Genomic DNA, 24,341 nt, shown 5'->3' on the forward strand with positions numbered 1-24,341 from the left:
TTGTCACGTAAACAGAACATGGTAATCATTAAAAATACAGGTTTTTGGGTCAAATCGCGTAAGTATAAATGTGTTGTAACCCTCCACCACCCGACACAGCCAATTAGTAAAGGGTTGTCTGGCAAATCGCCCGATGATGCTAAAGGAACCCCCCATGCCAGGAAACCGTTCTGGATACGCGCCTCTGCTCCAGCAGCCGACAATATAAACACCGCCACTCGGTGGTCTGAATCATGGGCGGCTATGGACGTGGAAAACAAAAACATCATTCACGATCCGGCGGTGGAAGTACCGGGATTCTCTCTTCCACGACGACCTTGGACCACGCTGAACCGCACTCGGGCCCAACACGACGGATGCGCGAACGCGTTCCGTAAATGGAAGATCAAAAAATCGCCCAGCTGTGATTGTGGAGAAGTCCAAACCATCAAAGCACATCACCGATGAATGCTCCATCCATGCACATCCTGGCGGTATCGCTGAAATCCACACTTTGTAAACCACATCATTGGACTGGATGAGGAACCTTTGCATTAATTTATGACGATCATTAACAAAAAGAAAAATGTGCTTTTCACAATGCCATACGAAAGAAGAATTACCAGCGAAACGTCGTACTACTCAAATTGTAAATGCTGTGGATTTACTCTCCAACACACCGGTGGGCTGAAGCAGTAACTAATTGGCTTTTTGTTTACGTGATAAATCCCTTACTAATTGGCTGTGTCGGGTGGTGGAAGGTTACGACACATTTATATGTACGCGATCTAACCCAAAAACCTTTATTATGAATATTGGTCGCGAAAGCCTACGTGTTAAACTGACATGACAATTAGTTATTAATTCAGCAGGCCGGTGTGTTGGAGAGTAAGCCCACAACATTTACAATTCGAGTACGACATTTCGCTGGTAATTACAACCAACCTCATCAGGCGATAGCCAGAATTGTGGAGAATTCCTTCCTGTTTCAGTTTGAAATAGAGGGGGTAAAGTGTCAGGAGCAGAGACCACCATTGTACATGGCCGTCGTCGATTTGACTAAAGCTTTCGAGTCTGTTAATCATGACGTGCTATGGAGAATCCTTCTAAGATATGGCTGCCCAACAACATTTGTAAACGTCCTCCGTCTTTTGCGTGATGGCACAGAGTAAGGACCGGTGAAAAGCCAAGGCTGCATTATTGAGCCAACTTTTTTCTCCATCTTTCTGGCAGAAATGCTTCATCTGACAGAGAAAAGAACTTCCCAGAGGCATAAATATCACGTACAGGACAGACGGGAATTAATTCAACATCAACCGTTTCAGAGCCAAGTCGAAAACATCAATCACATCCGTTGTTGAATTCCAATGTGCCGATGATGCCCAAGTCAGTGTCTGCTCACAAGCTGACCTTCAGGTCATCGTCAACACATTTACAGATGCTTACGGCAGGATGTATCTAACAATCAATACCCAGGAAAACAAAGATCCCTTTCCAACAAGCTCCGGGAGGACATCTACTATCCCCTGCAATCACTACCAAAAATGAAATAGTAAAATACGTTCCCAGTTTCCCATACTTAGGCAGCCATCTCTCTAGCAATGTCTTAATGGATTATGAAATCTAAAATCGGATTGCCCCAGCTAGTTCTGCCTTTGGCAAACTGAAGAACGGGGTCTTTGAAGACCACGACATCATCACTAAGGCCAAAGTGGATGTGTATAATGCTGTGATCATTCTACCTATCGCAAACACATACAATCTCTAGAAATGTTTAATCAATGCTGCCCGAGAGGCTCCAACACACGCAATTCCACTCTTCTGTCAGTAGCTGGTGCTAACACCGTAGTGACCCAATATATGTCACTACACTAGTAACGAATTGGCATGTTCTGTTTACGTGACAAACCTTACTAATTGGCTGTGTCGGGTGGTGGCAGGTTTAACGACACATTTATATATTTGTGCAATCTCTCCAAAAAAACCTGTATTATGGAGGAAGTCAACAGTCTACCATAGCGAGAGTAAACCCTGCCATGGCAATGTGGAATTTCCCCACCTGGTACAAGGCCAACAACAGTAATGAGCACTGGTCAACACTTTTCAGAGTATCAGACAAAGCATATCATTGTATGCTCCATCTAGCAGCGGAGAGGCAAAGGGTTGACTTATTACTATGCTTTTGTCCAGTGTGAATGAGCTAAACACACCAAATTAAGCAAAACAAATCTGTACATGGTGCCTTTAAAAAAAATGTTGAAGTGGGGGTAGGAGTCGTGGGTTTGGGGAAAAAATCTTCCCCCTCCACCCCAGAAATTTCACATTCTGCACCCACCCAGCCACCCGCCAGATCTCTGCGAGAGAGCACAGATGTTGGTTATAAGTGAAAGTGGATGCAGACTTTCTTCAGCAAACCTTTCCATTCGTGGCGAGCTGAATCAGACTTTGAGGCACTTTAACGGAATTGAACTGCTTTACCCTAGATCAAATTAATAGCGAAAAAAAACTACTGTTTTATCACAGCTTTCTACTTTAAAGAGAGCAGAAATTGCTAAACATTTTCAGCGAGTTTTTTTTTTCCTCCTCTTAAAAAAAGCGGGCCTTTAAAAATGAACACGTGGAACATTTTAGCTCAGGGCCTTTGGCTCCTGAGGCTAGGGCTGCTGTGCGCATTATTTCCACTCATTTGCAGCTCCGAGCGTCAGGCCACGCCGCCCAACTCCAATCGCTTCGTCCGGTGGCGCAACAACGGGCGCGTCTACAGCCTGCAGTCGTCGGGCCATCAGTTCGTGGCAGCCGGTGGGACGGCGCATCGTCACATTGCGCCCACGCCACCGTCGTTGGCGGAGAGCGACCGTGCCGCCACCGCCACGGCCACCAGGAGGGCCCCGACAAGAAGGCAGGCGTCCGCGCGAAGCGCCGCCCAGAGGTGGTGGCTCGCAGGGGAAGGTCGCCGCCGCCCGGCGACCCCGAACGTGGACCGCCGGGGAGGGAGGCGTCATCCCGCCGCAACCGCGGCCGCCGTGGCCACCCAAGTCCAGGTGGCGCAAAGTTCGTCCAGACCCAGCCCCGTGCGGGCTCGGTCCGGCGCAAGCGCATTCCGGCCGACGGTTGCGGCTCCGACGAGAGGGCAGCAGCAGCAGCAGCGGCGGTGGCAGCATCAGCCCGAGTCGGAGCCGCCCTTCTCCGCGTCCGTTCACGACGGGCAGCCGCCCGCGGACCGGCAGAATGAGAACGGGCAGAGCGGCGGGGCGGCGACGGGAGCGAGGGGCAACGGGGCGGCGGGTCGTAGGGACGGCATGCAAGGAGACGAGCCCTACTACCCCGGCTACTACTACAACGAGTACGGACAGGAGGAGAACCCGTACTACATGCAGTACTACAATCCCTACGCGTACTACAATAGGCGGGTGGCTGTTGAGAGAAGTCAACAGCAAGGTGGGTATTTGGTCCGTGTTGCTGATAGCTGTACGCATGTGTTTTTTTTATTATCACCGAGCACCCGGTCCAAAATAGCAAGCGGTCAGCAAAAATATCAGCACTCTTGAAGGTGTAATAGATAGAAGAGTTCATGCTTTTCTTGAATTGAGCAGAGTTATACAAACTTAGGAATAGAGGCGATGAGAGGGCATTTTAAATTTGACCAGTGCGACGGGAAAAGCAGAAAGATAAGTGCTGTGCTGGTTAAACACTGCGGATGAGATGAAATAGTCACCGTGCTAGACCGACTCCTCAACACGTTGGGGTGGCTTGTGTCAAGCTGTGTAGTGCTGTGGTCAAAGCACTTGATTCGCAAACAGAATGTCCTGCCGTCAAATTCCCATCAGAGACAAATCCCATCATAATTCCTCCAAGGTCAATACAATGAGGACCGAAATATTGGAAAACGACAACAGTTGTCACAACAATTTACTTGCCCCTACCATAGGAATGTGGAATTTCCCATTGCCACTTGAGGACCGCTAATATGAATAAACAACCATTGCGCGTTTGAGCACGGACACAGTGACTTTCAGAAATGAATGTGGTAGTCTTGCGACTCAACACTCCCACAATTGGAAAGTAGGAATTACCATCGAGGGGCTTTGGGTGTCTAACAGAGATGAGCACTCTACAACACTCCCTTGATTGTAGAGGCTGGAGGCGTAAGAATTTGTGATTGGGGGTTAAGATTCTTCAATTTAATTGTTAGCCAGAACCCACAATAATCCAATGCCTCTTTGGTTCTTTCGGTAAAGTCACGTATAAAGATAAAATAATAAATTAAATACTAGCATACGACGTTTGGATTGCAACACAAGCAATGATCATCAGGTATAAATGAATTAGAAACACAAATCTAGTATACTTAGAAATGTAATGTAATACAACAGAAAGTCGGATAACATAACAGTCAACACCCTACCTGGTTGATTACGTTCTTCCTGAGAATGCTATATCTGAGAGAGAGATAAAATTTAGCATTCTCAGGAAGAACGTAATCAACCAGGTAGGGTGTTGACTGTTATGTTATCCGACTCTCTGTTGTATTACATTACATTTCTAAGTATACTAGATTGGTGTTTCTATTTCATTTATACCTGATGATGATTGCTTGTGTTGCAATAGAAACGTCGTATGCTAGTATTTAATTTATGATTTTATCTTTATACGTGACTTTACCGAAAGAACCAAAGAGTAATTCCTGCATCTTCTTGGTTCTTTCGGTAAAGTCACGTAGAAGGGAAGTAATAAAATAATGAAAATAAAACATAATAAAATAAAATAATTCTCACGACGTTTCGGCTACAACGCAAGCAGCCATCTTCAGGTGAAGAATGAGACAATGCCAAGCTAGGAGCTTATATATAAGCTGCGTTGGAGGTGGAAGAAAGAGCGCCTTAACAAAAGAATGTGCATATGAAGAGGAATTTAGCATAATTCCTGCAGTTACGAAAGCTCCAAATTAAATAATCCAATGGTTCACCCTCCCGCCACTTGCATTCCAATGAATGATTGCGTTCCATGGTTGTGATTCAATTTGATAATTGAGTGTTTTGTTAACGTCGTGCTCAATCGCTTCGGCCACTAGTGGTTTGCAGGGAGTCAAACCAAATTGCACAAACCGAAAAACTAATTATTTATTCTTACTCATGCAGATGAATGCGCGTGTCCTTTAGTTTAAGAATCAATATGAATAATAGGTCCATTACATGTGAAGCTTGCTCTTTGAATACATGTTTGATAATATGCATTATTGAGTGTGTATGCATTCATCCATCTATGTATGTATGTAGGCGTGTACGTCATTTTCCCCGAGGCAGAGTTACTAAACATATATATATTTAAAAATCCACTTTTATTTCCACTCATAACATAGGGGCACTTTCGTTGAAATTAATAAACTGAACATTTAACAATGGCTTCAGCAGCAAGTGAACCATCACTTTGGGAGCCAAATCTGAAAAGTACCGACTGCTTTTTTTTGTAAACACAATCTAATTACATCACCCACTACTCGGCTCCACAACACTGGGAGCAAGCCACATGTTTGTTCGTTGAAGCAATCGTTTCCCATCTGGGAGTACAAGGAATGCGGTGCATCAGGGGACATTCCATTCTGCCACTGTATATGTTGTTTATTGCAATGGCAGTATTCCAGAATATACGAAGACAAAGATCCCCCGTATATCCTTAACAGAAGGTTGGGGCAAGCGCTGTTAGTGAGTACCTTTGAAGGCTGGCACAGCACACGAGGGGGTGGGTGGCCAGCACCATGCCCGGCCGCCTTTGTCTCCCCAGTAGGCCCACGAATGGTTAAGATAATCGTCACTGCTCTTGGCCGGGAGTCGAACCCGGGTCGCCAGGTTCATAGCGCAATGCGTTAACTGCTATACTACCGCTGCCCACCAGAATACACACACACACACACACGAGCAGCACCCGGTACAGATGCTGCAGTGGTGTATCTCATAAGCACACTGGACAATGCAGAGAGGTTGCTGGTTCAACCTCCGGGCATGGCAGTTAAAACAATCTGAAAGTTGCTAATATGGACCCCGCCAGCGGTCTGATAAATGTTTAGCCAGCACAGTTCGTCGATCTGAAGGTTGCAATGTGGTAAGGCAAGGGTCGTGGTTGCTCCTACCTCTTCCGAGATGTCTGGCCAAAGAAAAAAAGAGCATGGAGAGGAGTTTCCTCGAGTGATGGCCCTTCCGTCAGCAGGGCACGGGAGCAAAACATTGCAGGGCCGCACTTTTGCCTTTCACATTCACCCTCCCCTTTAACTGGCGAGTCAAAGTGTTTCCGTGGCACGTGTCTTTTGGGAGCTCCGTGCCAACGCCAGAAACGCCACGTTCTTCTGGCAGAGGCTCGCGTCTCCATAGGATGGCCACCGCTTAAAGAGTAGATGTTTAAGCAAATAACATATTTTTATTTTATTTTGTCATTACAAATAAAGTATGCATTTTGCCTGATAGCAGATGCCAAAATAGCACGTTTTATGATTGAAAACTGCACGTGTTTACTGGCAAAAAAGTCCCGTGATGCACATGTTTCCATCATTACAGATTTTACTCAGATCCATAAACATCTCATTATTTAAACAGTATTGATATATTATTTTTAATTGCACTAAGTCTGCTTAAATAATGATTTCACGCCACTGTGGTATATTATGTAACTTGTCCAGTGCATAATGGTCTCGTCGCTTGTCGCATGCGTAACAAGATACATAAACATTATGCAACCGATAGCGTAAAGCGTGTGTGCGGACCTTCTTTCGCACCGCACGTAGCCAACCGTGTTAATCAGAGGGGCAATTTAGAATTCATGCAATTATGGTTTTGCGTCATTCTTTATATATATTGTGTTGATTTAACTCGATTTTATTTATTTTGTGCCTCTCACTGCATTGTCATGAGTCAAAAAATGACCTTGCGTTTGGTGACATTGTATGTTGTGCAGCCATTTGTCAATCCACTGCTTGGATGAATGTCTCCACGACACTGTGTTGGTCATGGGGGCTGTTTGACCATACTTCATCATGCCGACTCGTGTGGGTGGGTGAAGGGGAGAGCCCAGGACCGGTTCAGATCTCACTGGCACTGATGTTAGCCTTGGCCAGGAATTAAACTCGCGTTACAGGGTTCAGATCGCAACGCACCACGACTTTACAGGTGTTATATAAACATCTCTCAAGTGCCTTCACCTCTTTGTCCACACGAGGGATGCATCGTGCACGAGGGGCCTGCAGGGAGTATTTGCAACGTGGCAATTCAACCGACATAGACGACTTAACTAAAACAAGATCGGAAAAATGATTAAAATCACGTGAAACAGGTCCGTAAAAAAAACCGTGCATACGCATGGGTTACGTAATGATTTCCAGCATGCGTTTGTCTTTGGAAGAATGTATTTATTTGGCAGCACAGAAGCTGACGGGTAGCCGTTAGGACAAAATGCGTGAGCATGTATGAAGAACTTGATCATTCTTCTCCAGGATGATTTCCAATTAGCTACACAACTTTACACTAACGTTTATACTAAAGTTGTGTTCATATTGGAGCTGTGTTCGCCCCCCCACCCCCCACACTGCTTATTAACGATGGAAATCAGATTCAAAATCTGTATTTATCCTAGAGAAATCCGATGTGCTCTGAAGTTCTTTTCCACGGATGTCCACTAGGTTCAGGTCGGAAAGGTACAACAGCAAACAATACACAAAACACGGTCGGAGTGCAGCATATAGGAAAAGTAAGCAAATCACTATGAATAAATATACGAATACTAAACTCCCACTGAGCTATATAGCTAGTTTTCAGAATCGATGTGGCCGAAAATGATAGCTCAACTAAGTGGCTTATCACGTGGAAACGTATCGCAGCCAAATAGTCTAAGACGGACATACTGAGCTAATGATGGGTAAACGCTTTTAACATTAGTTGAAAAACGTAAAAAAATATATTTTGCGAGTGTTTCTGTGTGTGCGGTCACTGGTGACTGGAATGAGATCATCAGCTCTCTCCGCTTGATAAACAAATTAATTCATAATAGAGGCTTTTTGGGGTTAGATCGCGTAAATATTATAAATGTGTCGTTAAAACCCGCTACCACCCGACACAGCCAACTAGTAAGGGTTGTCACGTCAACAGAACGTGCCAATTCGTCACTAGTACAGCACACGAGTTGGTCAGCCGGTGGAGAGTGTTGACAGACTCCTAACACACTATCTCAGGCACAAATTTGCCTTCCACCACAGGGGGGTTCCATTATCACCACAAGTTCACTCAGCGCGTCAACTTTATTCTATTTCGCGGTTCGGTTGGAGAAAATTCTCTCCGCCCCCCCCTCCACCCTTCCCTCTCCTTCCCCTCCCCTGAAATGACTACGTTCCCAAACGTTGCCACGACGTGAGTCCGGGGGTGATAGTGAGCCCAATCGCTCTTCCCTCCCCTTTACCTTCATGGGCTCCTGGCCTCGGGCTTGTCGCCCGTGGAATACTTGCAAAACTTTCTCCCCTTGATCGCTCGTGCTTTGTAATCGTCTCTTGTTCAATACCAAACAAATGCATCGTTGGCCGAACCACCCCTGGGGATTCTAGCTACGCAGGATTTGGACGCAATACAATACGCCCCGAAGGCACCCAGTCACGCTGCTGTGTTTAATTGCCGACGAGAGTATGACCAAAACTACGGAATATCACATTTTCCTATCCACAGCCACACACAAGGGTCGTGAGACAATCGTCGTAGATCCACCAGGGCAGCTCGTTGACTTAGAGGTCAGGACGCTGAGTTAGAGCCAACGAGATGCTGGGTTCGAACCCAAGCAGCCTCCTCCCATTCAATTAGGTTCTCAAGCGTAGCGAATTGGAGATGTCAGTGACTTGCACAGAAAACCCCAACGCGTCCAATGTGCTTTAATTCCAGCCCTGGGAATTAAATATATCTTGCACGACCGGGCATACTGCTCAGTGGCAGGGCATGTTAGGCAAGTGGCCCCACTTGTGAGAGTTTATTGAGGATGCTTCGTGCTGTGATGCCGAAAGCACAATCGGCAAAAAATTAAGGGGGAGAATACTAGTTCATTACATCATCAGTTAATGATATCAGATGATATTAGATGATTTGACATTGATGACATGAGAGTAAAGGGAAATCAAGGTGCCTCCTTGCTCAATCGAACATCAGGGTGGCGCCAATTTATGTCTGCGACTCTGAGCCAGTGGTGGAAATGGCACAATACTATGGCAGGGACCAGTGTAGACAAAACGATCAAATTCCCACTGTGCTCATTTTATACACCATGTCAGGATGATGGTGATGATGACAACGATGTTGATGTTAGGCCGGGTTGACCTTCGAATGTAATTTAAACTCGCGACCTTTCGATCGCAAGGGTTCGGCAAGTCCGAAGCTCTGTCCACAGCGAGGTAAGCCACTTCTTTGAGCTCTCATTTGTGATAGCCAGGCTTTGCCTGTATATTCGGGTGATTTGTTTACCTTTTGTTGTACTGTGTACTCCTATCATGTGTTGGTGTTGTTTACTGTTGCAACGTTCTTCCCCAACCCTAGCAGACATCTGTGAAAAAGAGCTTCATAGCCCATCGGATTCCTCCAGTATGAACAAATATTTAGATTTTGTCTCTCGCTGGTTTAACGTTTTGCTCTTCGTTGTTAAATTCCCCCCAGGGCTTCCGGACTTGGTGCCAGACCCGTACTACATTCAGATCGCCACGTACGTGCAGAAAGTCACAATGTACTCGGTGCGTTGTGCGGCCGAAGAAAGGTGTCTGGCAAGGTGAGTGGGAATAAGACACGGACAAGAGATCCCCCGTGTTAGCCTGTTACAGACTGTTGGGGGGCAAGTGCTATTAAGCGAGCACCTATGAAGAACGGCACGGCACACACCGCACCACGTATTCATTTAAGGCTGAGCCGACCTAGGGGAGGCCCCAGGACCGGTTCAGATAATCGCTACTGGTGTTGGTGGCCATGAATGGGAATCGAACTCGGGTGTCCGGGTTCGTAGCGCAGCACGCTAACCGACACTGCCGTTCACGACATTGCTGATAATTGTCACATCAATACAGCATTGCACGAGTAACGATGATGAAGATGTCGACGTTGATTGTAACGATAATGACACCGCGTTGTTGAACACGAAGATTAAAGATGATTGACGGCGATGATCGAAATTGATTGATGACAGCGGCGATGGTTACTGTTATTCATAATGCTACGCCGATTGGGAGAGATCACCATAATGAGGATTCTGATCATGATGACACTTACAAAGATTCATTTTCGTTCATAATTGTGATTGTGACCCTATGATGATGATAATGGTGGCAACTTATTGATAAATGATACCGATGATGATTATTATAATATTGATGATTGTGAGCATCATTATACCACAGCTGACAACAATGACAAGCGATGAACGGTACCTGCGGGTGATGACCGAGCACCAAACGGTGGCGACTGCGAATTGACCTTGGGGCCGCCCATAAATGACGTCACGCACCTAGGGGGGAGGGGTCAGACATTTGTGACGATGTGTGGTTTGAGAAATGTGACGTCACATCAAAATGTGTAACTTTAAATAAATATAAACAACACGTTCTACTTATTAAATAGACTTTTTAATTAATGTTTTCTCCTACAACATCAGAGTGCAGCGCCACATTAAATACGCACTACAATGACAATAGTTTAAAGCGATTTGAAGCATGCTTTATATATTTTTTTTGGGGGGGGGGGGGCAGAGCTTTGTGATGTCATATTTGAGGGGGGTCTAACTTTTTGTGACGCCGTGTGACGAAGGGGGGGGGGGGTCAAAAATTCGTCCAAAATCGCGTGACGTCATTTATGGACGGCCCCCTCGCGTTGTGCGCAGCTCGGCGTACCCGCACGAGGGCAACGACTACCACACGCGGATGCTGCTGAGGTTCCCGCAGCGAGTCAAGAACCAGGGCACCGCGGATTTCCTTCCGAGCCGGCCGCAGCATCAGTGGGAATGGCACAGCTGCCACCAGTGAGCCACCAGCCCTGCACCACCCCCACACAATCAGAGCCCCAGCCCTGCCCCACCCCCACACACTCAGAGCCCCAGCCCTGCACCACCCCCACACACTCAGAGCCCCAGCCCTGCCCCACCCCCACACAATCAGAGCCCCAGCCCTGCATCACCCCCACACACTCAGAGCCCCAGCCCTGCATCACCTCCACACACTCATAGCGCCAGCCCTGCACCACCCCCACACACTCAGAGCGCTAGCCCTGCATCACCTCCACACACTCAGAGCCCCAGCCCTGCACCACCCCCACACACTCAGAGCCCCAGCCCTGCACCACCCCCACACACTCAGAGCGCCAGCCCTGCACCACCCCCACACACTCAGAGCCCCAGCCCTGCACCACCCTCACACAATCAGAGCGCCAGCCCCTGCATCACCCCCACACACTCAGAGCCCCAGCCCTGCACCACCCCCACACACTCAGAGCGCCAGCCCCTGCACCACCCCCACACACTCAGAGCCCCAGCCCTGCACCACCCTCACACAATCAGAGCGCCAGCCCTGCATCACCCCCACACACTCAGAGCCCCAGCCCTGCACCACCCCCACACACTCAGAGCCCCAGCCCTGCACCACCCCCACACACTCAGAGCCCCAGCCCTGCACCACCCTCACACAATCAGAGCGCCAGCCCCTGCATCACCCCCACACACTCAGAGCCCCAGCCCTGCACCACCCCCACACACTCAGAGCGCCAGCCCCTGCACCACCCCCACACACTCAGAGCCCCAGCCCTGCACCACCCTCACACAATCAGAGCGCCAGCCCTGCATCACCCCCACACACTCAGAGCCCCAGCCCTGCACCACCCTCACACAATCAGAGCGCCAGCCCCTGCACCACCCCCACACACTCAGAGCGCCAGCACCTGCATCACCCCCACACACTCAGAGCCCCAGCCCTGCACCACCCCCACACACTCAGAGCCCCAGCACCTGCATCACCCCCACACACTCAGAGCCCCAGCCCTGCACCACCCCCACACAATCAGAGCCCCAGCCCTGCACCACCCCCACACACTCAGAGCCCCAGCCCTGCACCACCCCCACATAATCAGAGTCCCAGCCCTGCATCACCCCCACACACTCAGAGCCCCAGCCCTGCCCCACCCCCACACAATCAGAGCGCCAGCCCTGCACCACCCCCACACACTCAGAGCCCCAGCCCTGCACCACCCCCACAATCAGAGTCCCAGCCCTGCATCACCCCCACACACTCAGAGCCCCAGCCCTGCACCACCCCCACACACTCAGAGCGCCAGCCCTGCACCACCCCCACACACTCAGAGCCCCAGCCCTGCACCACCCCCACACAATCAGAGCGCTAGCCCTGCACCACCCCCACACACTCAGAGCCCCAGCCCTGCACCACCCCCACACAATCAGAGTCCCAGCCCTGCATCACCCCCACACACTCAGAGCCCCAGCCCTGCACCACCCCACACACTCAGAGCCCCAGCCCTGCATCACCCCCACACACTCAGAGCCCCAGCCCTGCACCACCCCCACACACTCAGAGCCCCAGCCCTGCACCACCCCCAGACACTCAGAGCCCCAGCCCTGCATCACCCCCACACACTCAGAGCCCCAGCCCTGCATCACCCCCACACACTCAGAGCCCCAGCCCTGCACCACCCCCACACACTCAGAGCCCCAGCCCTGCACCACCCCCACACACTCAGAGCCCCAGCCCTGCACCACCCCCACACACTCAGAGCCCCAGCCCTGCATCACCCCCACACACTCAGAGCCCCAGCCCTGCATCACCCCCACACACTCAGAGCCCCAGCCCTGCACCACCCCCACACACTCAAAGCGCCAGCCCTGCACCACCCCCACACAATCAGAGCCCCAGCTCTGCCCCACCCCCACACACTCAGAGCGCCAGCCCTGCACCACCCCCTGCACCACCCCCACACACTCAGAGCGCCAGCCCTGCACCACCCCCACACAATCACAGCACCACCCCCTGCACCACCCCCTGCACTACCCCCTGCACTACCCCCTGCACCACCCCCTGCACCACCCCCTGCACCACCCCCCACACACTTAGAGCCAAGCGCAGGGCTTCAATCTCTCCGTGAATATTTTCCGGGTGCCTACCGGTAGACGGACATTATCTCTCCTTCCTAAAGCTGTCTTCTGAATACGTCTCTTATATTAGCTCTCTTCCCAATACATCTCTGTCCTATCGTTTTTTCTGTCTCCCATGCCTTGTATCAACTTAAACTACTGTAAACTACTTATTTTACTATGTAACGCCCACTGAGCTATATTGCTCTTTTTCAGAAGAGGCCTGGCCACAAATGATAGCTTAACGGAGTGGCTTATCACGTGGACATCGAAATCAGCCAAATACTCCAAACGCGTGTTGATTCTGAATTTGGAGTGAAAAACCCGGAGGAACCGGAGAAAAAAATCACGTGACCATGGGGGAGCGAGACGTGCAAACCTGCAAATATAAAGGCGTTAGAGTCGGGATCGAACCCCCGACCTCCTGCATACCAGGCGAGGCAGTGAACATTTTGCCACCGTGCCGCCCCTACAGCGTGTGGGATGCATCAACCGTCCCACACGCTACAGATGTGCGTCTGTGCCAGACCACATTTACATCCCACCACCTGCTGCGCCCAAAATCAATTGTCACATCTGTGCACAAGAGGTGGCAGGGGCTTGGGGAGGCATTTATCCATCATCGGATTGACCACGGCTGACGATGAGGATGATCTCTTCCCACGTGACCAGTGATGCCACCCACGTGTCGCCTTGTTTTGTGCGTTCAGGCATTTCCACAGCATGGATTCCTTCAGCCACTACGATCTGCTGGATGCCACGACAGAGAGGCGCGTGGCGGAGGGTCACAAGGCCAGCTTTTGCCTGGAGGACACGTCCTGCGACTACGGATACGCGAAGCGATACACGTGTGCCGCTCACCAGCAGGTCCGTCCGTCTGCCTGTCAGTTTGTGTGCTACTATCTATCCATCCGTCTGTCCATGTTGTCCGTCTATCTGTCCGTCCATCCAATTATCGACCTGTCCGTGTGTCCACATGTTAGTCCATTTCTCGGTCGGTCAGTCTATATGCCCATCTGCCTGTCCATATGTTCAGTTGTCTGACGTTCATTCGCTCATCTGTGCAAACGTCTGTTTGTCCATCCATCTGTCATTGGTCCTTTTGTCCATTGCTTCTTCTGTCCGTCAGTCTATTCGTGGGTCCGTTTCTCCTTGTGTCAGTCCATTCATCCATCCATCTGTTTGATTGAATGGCTGTCAAGTAGGCTGTCTGTTGTGTTTATCTATCCTATAATTCCTCTGTATTTGTTTATTTGTTCATCCTTTTTGCTTTGCTGTCCTTTTGTTTGTCTGCCTGGGCACGTTTCTGTTTGTCTCTGCATATTTGTAGTCTGTCCGTTAAATTGTCTACGTTATTCTTCCATTCATCTGTGCATCCATGTATTATTCTGTCTGTCTGACATTGTTTGACAATCTGTCTGCCCTTGCATTTATCTGCTTGTTTTTTCTGTCTTTCAGTTTGTCTGTGCCTCTCTTCTGTTGTATGTCTGTCTGCCCTTCCATCCATCTGTCCATGAGTCGGTTTGGTTGATAAGGCAATCTGGACAATTGCCTCGACAGTTTTAATTGTGCACAGTCATTGATTGAATGGGTTCAGCCCATAAAAACTCTCTACCATTGAGAACCTGGGTGGCTGAAACTGGTTCTGATGCACTCAAATGGGCTCTGCTCGAGCCGTTGCGAGCTCTATCAGCCAAACAGCCACCCAAAAAGCCTAACTTTTGAAATAAAAGACGCATTTAATAAAAGTCAATGCAGGAATGTGACGCACAGGTAATCAAGCAATTGTCTAAGTCATGCACAGCACCAAAATGAAACTCATTGTTTTTTTTGTAGGTAACTTGGAAGTAAACTTTGAGGCCCCTAATGTTTAATACGCTGTAGGCTTTCGCCACCAATATCCATAATAAATGTTTGTTTGGGTTAAAGCGCGTAAATATAAATGTGTCGTTATCCCACCACTCTCCGACACAGCCAATCAGTAAAGTTTGTCACGTAAACGAAACATGCCAATTAGTTATTACTTCAGCACACCGGTTATGTTGGAGGGTCAACCCACAATAATTTACAATTTGAGTACTGTACTGTGAGGTTTCGCTGATGATTACAACCACCAGCTTCATCAGGCGATTTGCAAGAATTGTGAAGACGTCTTCCAGTTGAACTCTTTCATCGAGTAAAAGTCCCTAAATCTAAAAAAAAAAATGCTTCCCTCTCTCAGACTAACACCACTGTGCTGTTTTCATTTTTTGTTCTCATTTCTTGCAGGGATTAAGTCCTGGCTGTTACGACACTTACAACGCCGACATTGACTGCCAGTGGATCGACATCACTGACGTGGAACCTGGGCAGTACATTCTCAAGGCAAGTGCCCTATCCATATTCGAACATTTGGCATCGTCGTCGTCGTCATCATGGTCGTCATCATTGTCGTCGTTGTCATCATTGTCGTCGTCGTCGTCATCGTCATCATCGTCGTCATCATCGTCCTAATTGTCGTCATCGTCATCATCGTCGTCATCATCGTCCTAATTGTCGTCATCGTCATCATCGTCGTCATCATCGTCGTCATAATTGTCGTCGTTGTCATCATTGTCGTCGTCGTCGTCATCATCGTCGTCATCATCGTCCTAATTGTCGTCATCGTCATCATCGTCGTCATCATCGTCCTAATTGTCGTCATCGTCATCATCGTCGTCATCATCATTGTCGTCATCATTGTCCTCATTGTCATCATCGTCGTCATCATCGTTGTCATCATCGTCCTCATTGTCGTCATCGTCATCATCGTTGTCATCATCGTCGTCACCGTCGGCCCCATAAACTGCGACGGATCGTGACGATATCGTATCCTAGGAGCGGCGACAGGAGAAGTTCAGGAGATGCGGAGTTTATATTTTTTTATTCAGAGATGTTTCGGGGCAATGAGTGGCAGTGGGACAGTTGTTAATTCGACGGTCCATTGTTAAGACATCGTCACCCACATTCAGAATCAGAATCTTTATTTATCCTGGAGATGAAATCCGATGAGCTATGAAGCTCTTCAAAACAGATGTCCAGGAGGGCCGGGTCAGAAAATTACAACGACAAATAATAATAAAAAAACGATAGGAGTGAAAAGTATAGGAAAGGTAAGAAAATCACTAAAAAAGAAATGAAATTAAAACTATGCAAGTTCACAGTGAATAAGTACACCAATTCCCAAGGTTGGGCGAGGCACCTCCAATTATCACGTTTGGCTGTGTTCGGTGCGAAAGAAGTTCAGCGTACATGCATACAAGGCAGCAAACCCACAGCAAAAAACAGTCCCATGACCAACACCAAGAAAACAGAGTTGCTCACATGGCATTGCACAACAACGCTGCGGGGTGAACCTCAGCCTCCGTGTGTGCTGACAGCACAGGATTCCCTCGTCATCTTCCTCGATTTCGGCTATCTGCCAATCGCATCTAGAACTCGACACGACCGAGAGAGATGAAGTGATGCGATTAGGTGATGATTTCAAGTGATGATGCGCACCATAATCATCATTTAAGGTAAGTTTAGTTACAAATAATTACTTAATACTTTTATTTGCCTTTTGTTTATTGCAACCATTTATTTTTGGTTTGTGTTTTGATAATGCCCATGTAACGTATTTATTGCACGTAATTCATTCAAAAGATACGTTTTCGTCGGCCAATAACATGATCGGCGAAATGTGTTATTCATGAGCATCTCTGGAATGTACTGCATCTCTCATCGACAATAACGAGGGAATACCGTAACTCTCTCACTGGGTTCCCAATTCACTTTTGTATGCAGTGTTGGAAATGTGCCAGGACACTACGAAGACAAAGACAAAGATTCTCCCCCCCCCATAGTCTTAACAAACTGTTGGGGCAAGTGCTGTTAGTGAGCACCTATGAAGGCCGGCACGGCACACGAGGGGGTGGGTGGCCAGCACGACGCCCGACCGCCTTTGTCTCCCGAGTGGCGATATTTACTACACACCGCACCAGATACTCATTTGAGGCCGAGTTGACCTTGGGGAGGCCCAGGACTGGTTCAGATAATCGTCATCGGTGTTGGCTGTGAGTGGGAATCGAACTCGGGTGGTCGGGTTCATAGCGCAGCGCTAACCGCTACACCGCTGCACGACTGCGCATGCCACACTGGCACTTTTCGCAACGCCAACATGCGGAGATCGGCGCTTCTCAGAGCGATTCCTATCCCTATGCTGCCATGTTTCTGCGGAGGGGAATGGACGAGCGAACGTGGGCTGCGGAATGAATCGATTTCATGTCGACATGTCGACATTTCCATCTCGACCACTGCTTTTTATCCGAATCGGTGCCGGCCAGTGGAATAAAAAATGTTTTTTTGTGGGAAAATCGACAGGGCAGATAAATGTTAATTCTACCAAGCGGCGCCATTCAATGTACATATGGGATAAGTCAAGTTGAGGTTATCTTGGTTGACACCTTTCCTGGAGCCGCTTTATAAAGGTATTTGGCCTACTCTTCCATCATGCTGGCCAGACGTCCTGGAAGAGGTCGGTGCGTGTGTGTGTATACTCCATGTTGTCATGAAAGTCCTCTCGGTTAAATGACACCACAGTATTTTTTCCCGACAGCACTTGGGTCTGTCGCGTGACCTCTGACCTGCGAGCGTTCGGCACTTCACTTGACGTCCTTCCTCCGCACCTCCGAGTATCACGGTTTGGCTCCGTACGGTGCCAAACAAGACCCTCCTTTTCTCCCATCCTTCCCTCCATCCCTAGGCACCCCCATAATTGTTGTACCCACTAACCGCCCTTCCTATACCCCATCCCTATCCACCGTACTTTTAGCCACCCTAATTGCTCCACTCATAACCCTGCGTCAAACGCCTTGGATAAAAGCGCTACATAAATGTAAGATAATATAACACACATGCAGAGTGCACCGAGCCTGTTTCGTTTGTTGAAAGCTTGTGCGTAGTTGTGCATCGGCACACGTGCACGTGTGTGTGGAGTGTTAGTGTCGCGGTTAGTGCACTGCGCTACGAACCCGGGGACCCGAGTTCGATTCCAGCTCATGGCCGACACCAGTGATGGTTATCTGAACCGGTTCTGGGCCGCGCCTAGGTCGACTCAGCCTCAAATGAGTACCTCGTGTAGTGTACACACACCAATGGGGGAGACAAGGCGGACGGGCGTGGTGCTGATCACCCACCCTCTCGTATACTGTGCCGGCCTTCATAGGTGCTCGCGAACAGCACTTGCCCCAAAAATGTCTGCTAAGGCTACATGGGGGATCTTTGTATTTGTGTGTGTGTAGGTTCAGGTGAACCCGAATTATATCGTGCCCGAGATGGACTACTCGAACAACATTGTGCGGTGTGACGTGCGCTACACAGGAAACTATGCGTCTGCCTCCAACTGCCGCATCTCACCGTGAGTTTTGACTGAATCTGTTCGGCCACGGTTCATAAGTGAGATGAGATGCAACTTGTTCGCTCACTCACCCACCCATTAATTAGCTTCCTTAACAACGCACTCACTCACTGAACTACCCATTCACCCACCTACCCATTCATTCACTTCCTTACCAACACACCCACACAGCCACTCACTCACCCATTGACACACCTATTCATTCACTTACCCATTACATCTACCCACTCATCCACCTACCCACCCACTCACTGACCCACCCATAAATCCACTTACTCACTGACCCACCCAACCACCCAGTCACTCACCCATTCATCCAGTTACTTACTCACTCATCCATCGATCCACTTACTCACCGAAGCATCCACCCACCCACCCAACCACTCCCACACTCTCATAATGACCACCCACCCATCCTCTCGGGCTGCCACTTTTGGGTGATTTCTTGAATTCGTATGAAGGCTACGATAATAGGAAGAATTATCGAGTGAATAATATGATTACGCTTGGATTAATTTGAAGGCATGGATAATCTTAACATTGCTTAATATACACACAGATAAGAGGATTTGTACTTCAATACATGAATGGCCGAATGCATCTAATTCAAAGGCCCTTTCTGATGTCCTATGTCTTTGTCCTTACTGTGCCTTGCAGGTACTAACGTTCAGATGAATGGGACCTCCAAAGTAAATAACCACTCGCCATCCAAGTAACGGAGATGAGCTTTGACTAATCAGCACCAGCAATGTTGTACTTGACTCGGCATAAAGACCACGCGTGTGATTGCAGGAAGCCGACATGCGTGTAACATATTGTCAGTGAGCAGGTTTGCGTCTATTGGTGAATGTTACTCAAAGGGAAAATAAGTGAAGATTCAAAGATATAATTGCACAATTGCAGGTGTGTTGAGTGATACGAAATCGTCTGACCCACATTCCATAGAAGTGGTGTACCACTGCAATGGCATATGGGCCACACGCATATCTTGTATAACACTTGGCGTTTGTGATGACAGATTAACTCACAGGTCTATCGTTTAAGAGGTCATTGTAAAATTGGCTTGGTGTTAATGGACACAGAATATGTTGGCTTTGATTTACTCCGTGCAATGGCTTGCTTCATAGAACTACTAGTTGAAGGATTTTACACGATTTTGTTCTCTTTTAAATAACGATTACTGCATAGAAACTCTGTTGGAGTGGCAGCCGAGGAATTGGACGCGTCCGATAGGGTTACGTCCACCGAAGTTAATCAGTTCAAGGTGCAGGAGCCGGGAGGATGATTTTTCCATCGCAGCATCGCGAGAGACGGCGCAGGGCTTGGGGAGGCCTTCATCCAGCTGTGGATTGACCATGGCTGATAATGACTGTATTTAAAACACGCTCAAGCCCCCCCGACGCTCCTTTTAAACACCTCGGCTCTGCTGATCTCAATTGGTTTTCTCCGTAGGGGATGGACATTTCCACATTCCCATGTCAGGGAACTCATCAATCCATTTGGATAAATGGTTTTGACCTTCCTAAACCCAGGTGTGGTGCAGCCTCACCAAGTGGTACTCATTTTATCGATCCAACCCTAACGAGATGATGGCCTGATTGGAACCCTAGACTGTTGAGCACAAAAATGAATGAGATGAGCCGTCCAAAGTAAGCCATGTGTCTCCATTGGCGATGGAAATTCTGGAAATTCTACCTTCCTATGCCAGGGGCCAGTATATCATAGGAAAAAAACCCACTGTTGGCTTCCCATAAAGCAACACAATTTTTTTCATTGAGTACAAAATGAACAAGTAAAAAATACAATGCAAACCGTACACTCGCAAAGTGCGCAAACCGTACACATATAAACCACCAACAGAGGCGGACAATGCATCGTACAATTCTGTCCAACTCTCATACAAGTGATAGCATTAGTAAAGGTGTAACGATGCATTGATTAATAGATTAAAATCGATGCTCATCATTGAGATACGTTCGTCGAACTGTGTTTGTGTAAGTAAACTTTTTTTTTAAATTCATGTCTCATGTACTCGGGTGCGGCTTTTCGTAGGATCATTCACTTTTTGAAATCTGCAAGTCTTCCCGGGACATTAAAAGTCCCAGTTTTTGTGTCAGTTGTGCAATACTTCACCACTCAAGGCAATGCATTTACATGCACCCCTCCCTTCTTTCGGCGCTCTGAGAAATCCCTTCTTCCAATCAGATTGTCCTAGTTTCTATTGTGACCACTGCAGCCACACGTCGCAACTACGTTCACCACAGTGTTGCAATAATCTCATTCTCAGATCTAATTGAATTGTGACAATTCATCATCTCTGTGGGTGTTGAGATGATTCGTTACGCCTCGATTCGTGAATCACGATTTTGCTATCCATTCACTAATAACTGTCACCTGAATACACTTCTGACCTTATATTGCTCTTCTTTATCCATCTATCATATTTCCATACTCTTTGATTATTTCGGTAAAGTCACGTAGGTAGAATTTTTTTTTATATTTCTCTTCTTAATGCATCCCTCTCCTATCTCTTATAGATTGTGTTTTTTTTTATATTTCACTCATCACCTTTTAAGAAACGAGTTCTTTTGTTTGACAATTAATCAAGCGGCGACTGCCCGAAGGATGGGTTTGAGGTTAATGCTCGGGACTGGCTTGCGAGGGTGCAGCGCGCGACAGGTTCGATCCGGGCTGACGGGGGGGGGGGGGGGGGGCGCGAAGGCGAGCAGCGCGCTCTGCTTCTCACGTGGTGCTCATTTTGACGACCGTCGAGGAGAGGCGAGGCGGTGGTTGACGAGCATGCCGCCAGCCCCTTGCTCGGCCACCTCACGGCCTCCTTGTTTGACCTTCCTCACTTTGCTGCTGCTGCTGCTGCTTTAGCAACGTGCACACGATAATTGGTTTTGTTACCCTTCTATCTGGCAAACAAAACTGACACCTTTTTACAAGGAGTCATGTTTGCATAGACCGCAATACCTGCAGTCATAATACAAACAAAAGAACATAACTCTGATAATGTGCGCTGTCCTTGAAGTTGATTGGTCCACACCCGAGACAGCTTTCCTTAGAGCCTAGTCTCACATGGGTTGGACCAGATGACGCCAGATAGAAGGGTAAAAAAAAAACAATAATCATATTTTTACTGGCAAATGAGGTTCTCATAACGTGCACATGGACAAATATTACCCCCTTGCCCCCCCCCCCCCCCACAACCATCGAAAAAAAACTCACTCACATTCGTTCAAATACTTTGGCCTAAAATAAATAAAATATATATATAAAGTAGGAACGGTGCCCTTCTTCATCGACTTTTTCCTCGAACATTCCAAAGCTATCCTTGCGTACAAATGAACGCGACTTCGTTTCACGTAACGTGACCGCAACGTGACATTGCGTGTGCTATGAGGAAGGGCAATTGCTAGAAACGTTTCCTTGTTATAATATTTTTGTTTCATTTTCAAGGCCGCACAGCGTTATTGACGAACGAGTTGAGTTTTTTTAAATCCTTTATATTAAGTTCACTTGCTTGCTTAGGACCGTGCAAATCTTTCGGTCGTTTTATAACCCACTTCCCGTGATCCAATCGAGCTGACATTTTCCACACAGACTAGTTTTGCGTGACAATTAATGTTCGTGAAATTTTTTTCCCAAAATGTTACACTTTTTAGGACAAAAATATTATATTTAATTACCAATTGCTTAATGGTGCAATGCAATCATCTGACCCATAGGTGGCAGCCATCTCAAGCCAGAGGACGAGAGGACTCTAGCCGCCACGCATATAAAGGATTTATAGTGAAAAACTTTGTTTTTACTGGTTATACTTATTTACTCTCTCTCCCTCCCGCCCTAACTTTGAGTCGAGCGCTCCACAATTAAACCGTGTTCCATGAAATCAGCGGCACTGTTTTTGCCATCACTGATAAACGGCAATAGTTTGCTAATGCGTTGTCAGGTATCGTTTATATTGCACTGTTTATATTGTTATTAATGCAATTGTTCTATATATATAACATGTGTCGTATAGTTGGCCGTGACAATGAAGTGTTGTGTCGAGGATAAAAGCATTGTGACATTCTTTTGCCCAGTATATCATATCGAATGAGTTTATGAAGTAAACAAGATTGGCTTTGAAAAGTACCTTTCCGACATTCCCAAACTATGACTGTTTCCCCGGACATTTTAAAGCTAAACTTGTACGCAAATCTCATTGAAGTAATGTTACTGCTGTTTAAAAAAGAAAAAAACGTGGTGATGTTGGTTCAACAGACATGTTTAATGATATGCCGCTCTGAATAGACTGCCACTCCTGCAGATAATGAAATTCCACCTTTCAATTTGTAAGCCGACTACCGCTGAGACCACCCTGGGTTAAAATTCACGGTGCATGCCCGTGATTGAAATTGGCTTCTCAATTGTAATGAGTTGAATGTCTCAGCCCGGTCACCAATGACTGCACCAAAAAACAAACAACTGGTTATGTAAAACTTTAGTTCTGCACTCAATTTGACCAAAACTCCCAGCAATGAGAATTCAATTGTCGTTATGACTGAATCGTGGCGAACATCGCTCTGATGATTTAGAGCGAGTGGGGAAAGTGTTGCTCTCTACTGCGTGGACCACGTGTCACTTGACGGGACCTGAGAGGCAGCTCTGTAATATCCACTTCCGTGGGCTATTCCCTGACACAGAGAGGGGTTGCACTGCTGTGCGAGAGATCCGAAGGGAAACTTAATCTGGTGGCGTGACGCCGATATCGCAATCGGGGAAAACATAAAAAAACATCTTTTAAAGAACTTACGAAATTTACTTCTTTAAGTATTGTTGTTCAACCATTTTATTACTTTATATCGTGAATGCATTATATCGTTGTTCTTAATGACGTTTACAGAAGTATATTCGCAATAACAAATTTTTATATATTTTGAAATCACGCTTCACATGTTACTCAGTGGCTCAGGGCGTTAGATCATAAACTAGTGAGCCAAAACATTCAAGATCACGGATTTGAATTCCGGTTCATATCCTCAACTTAGTAGATTAGAAAACAAACAAAAAATCTGATATTTATCTTGAAAAACCTTCACGGATTTTTCGATTTAAAGCTTTCGTGACTGCAGGAATTCATCTTCTTGGTTCTTTCGGTAAAGTCACGTGAATTTACCGAAAGAACCAAGAAGAACCTTCACTGAATTTCAAGAATTTTTTTCAGGAGGAACCTGCCTTGGGGATTGTTTTGTTGTTGGCCAAGTTATATTTCATGGGCTAAAATGTGATGAGTGAACACGATTCAGTCCATCTCAGAGGCCAGACTTGTCGTGACAACGTCGTCTTGAGCAACACGTGCCCTTTTGTTCAAACGAGCGTGGTGGGGTGCGGGACCACATTTCTGTTGGTGATCTTACAATATCAGTGGAAAACACCACGCTACCACGGTGTCTCCCACGTCTCGCTTCAAACGAATTGTTACGCGTTTTTATTTGAACCTGGGAGGGATGATGTGGCTGAATTGACCTTCGACCTGGATTCAAACTTGTAACTGAACAGTGCCACGTGATCGATAGCTTACTCATAAGTAGAGCTGAGCGTGAATGAGTCGATTAAGTTAATTAATCCAATGCAGCATTGGCATCAACTATCTGAAGGTGAATACTGGGGGGGCTCCTTTAATACTGAAACCACACCAACATCCTGCCGAACAAAGGCAGGGAAACCCCCCTGCAATGCGGCTGAAGTTGCCGATGACATCAAAGTCCTCCAAACAATATCCTGTGAAGCGGCGCACGTGGCAAGCGTGGTGAAGGCCTTTTAT

At 47.5% G+C, this 24,341-nt stretch overlaps 1 protein-coding gene across 2 annotated transcripts; it reads left to right on the forward strand.

Moving 5' to 3' along the window:
* Positions 1–2,317: 2,317 nt before the first annotated feature.
* Positions 2,318–23,055, forward strand: LOC133354273 (protein-lysine 6-oxidase-like). 2 transcript variants are annotated; one of them, XM_061570990.1, is made up of 7 exons: positions 2,318–3,417; positions 9,651–9,759; positions 10,861–10,998; positions 13,824–13,980; positions 15,382–15,477; positions 18,414–18,529; positions 19,187–23,055. In XM_061570990.1, exons 1-7 carry the CDS (start codon positions 2,589–2,591, stop codon positions 19,191–19,193), a joined length of 1,452 nt encoding a protein of 483 aa, XP_061426974.1. In that variant the 5' UTR covers positions 2,318–2,588; the 3' UTR covers positions 19,194–23,055. The 2 variants fall into 2 exon arrangements, with proteins under 2 accessions (XP_061426974.1, XP_061426975.1); XM_061570991.1 differs by lacking the exon at positions 19,187–23,055 and having other exon boundaries at positions 18,414–18,533.
* The last annotated feature ends 1,286 nt before the right edge of the window (positions 23,056–24,341 follow it).

The sequence above is a fragment of the Lethenteron reissneri genome, chromosome 46 (genome assembly GCF_015708825.2).
Source record: "Lethenteron reissneri isolate LAM-NWPU_2019-01 chromosome 46, ASM1570882v1, whole genome shotgun sequence".
NCBI lineage: Eukaryota > Metazoa > Chordata > Hyperoartia > Petromyzontiformes > Petromyzontidae > Lethenteron > Lethenteron reissneri.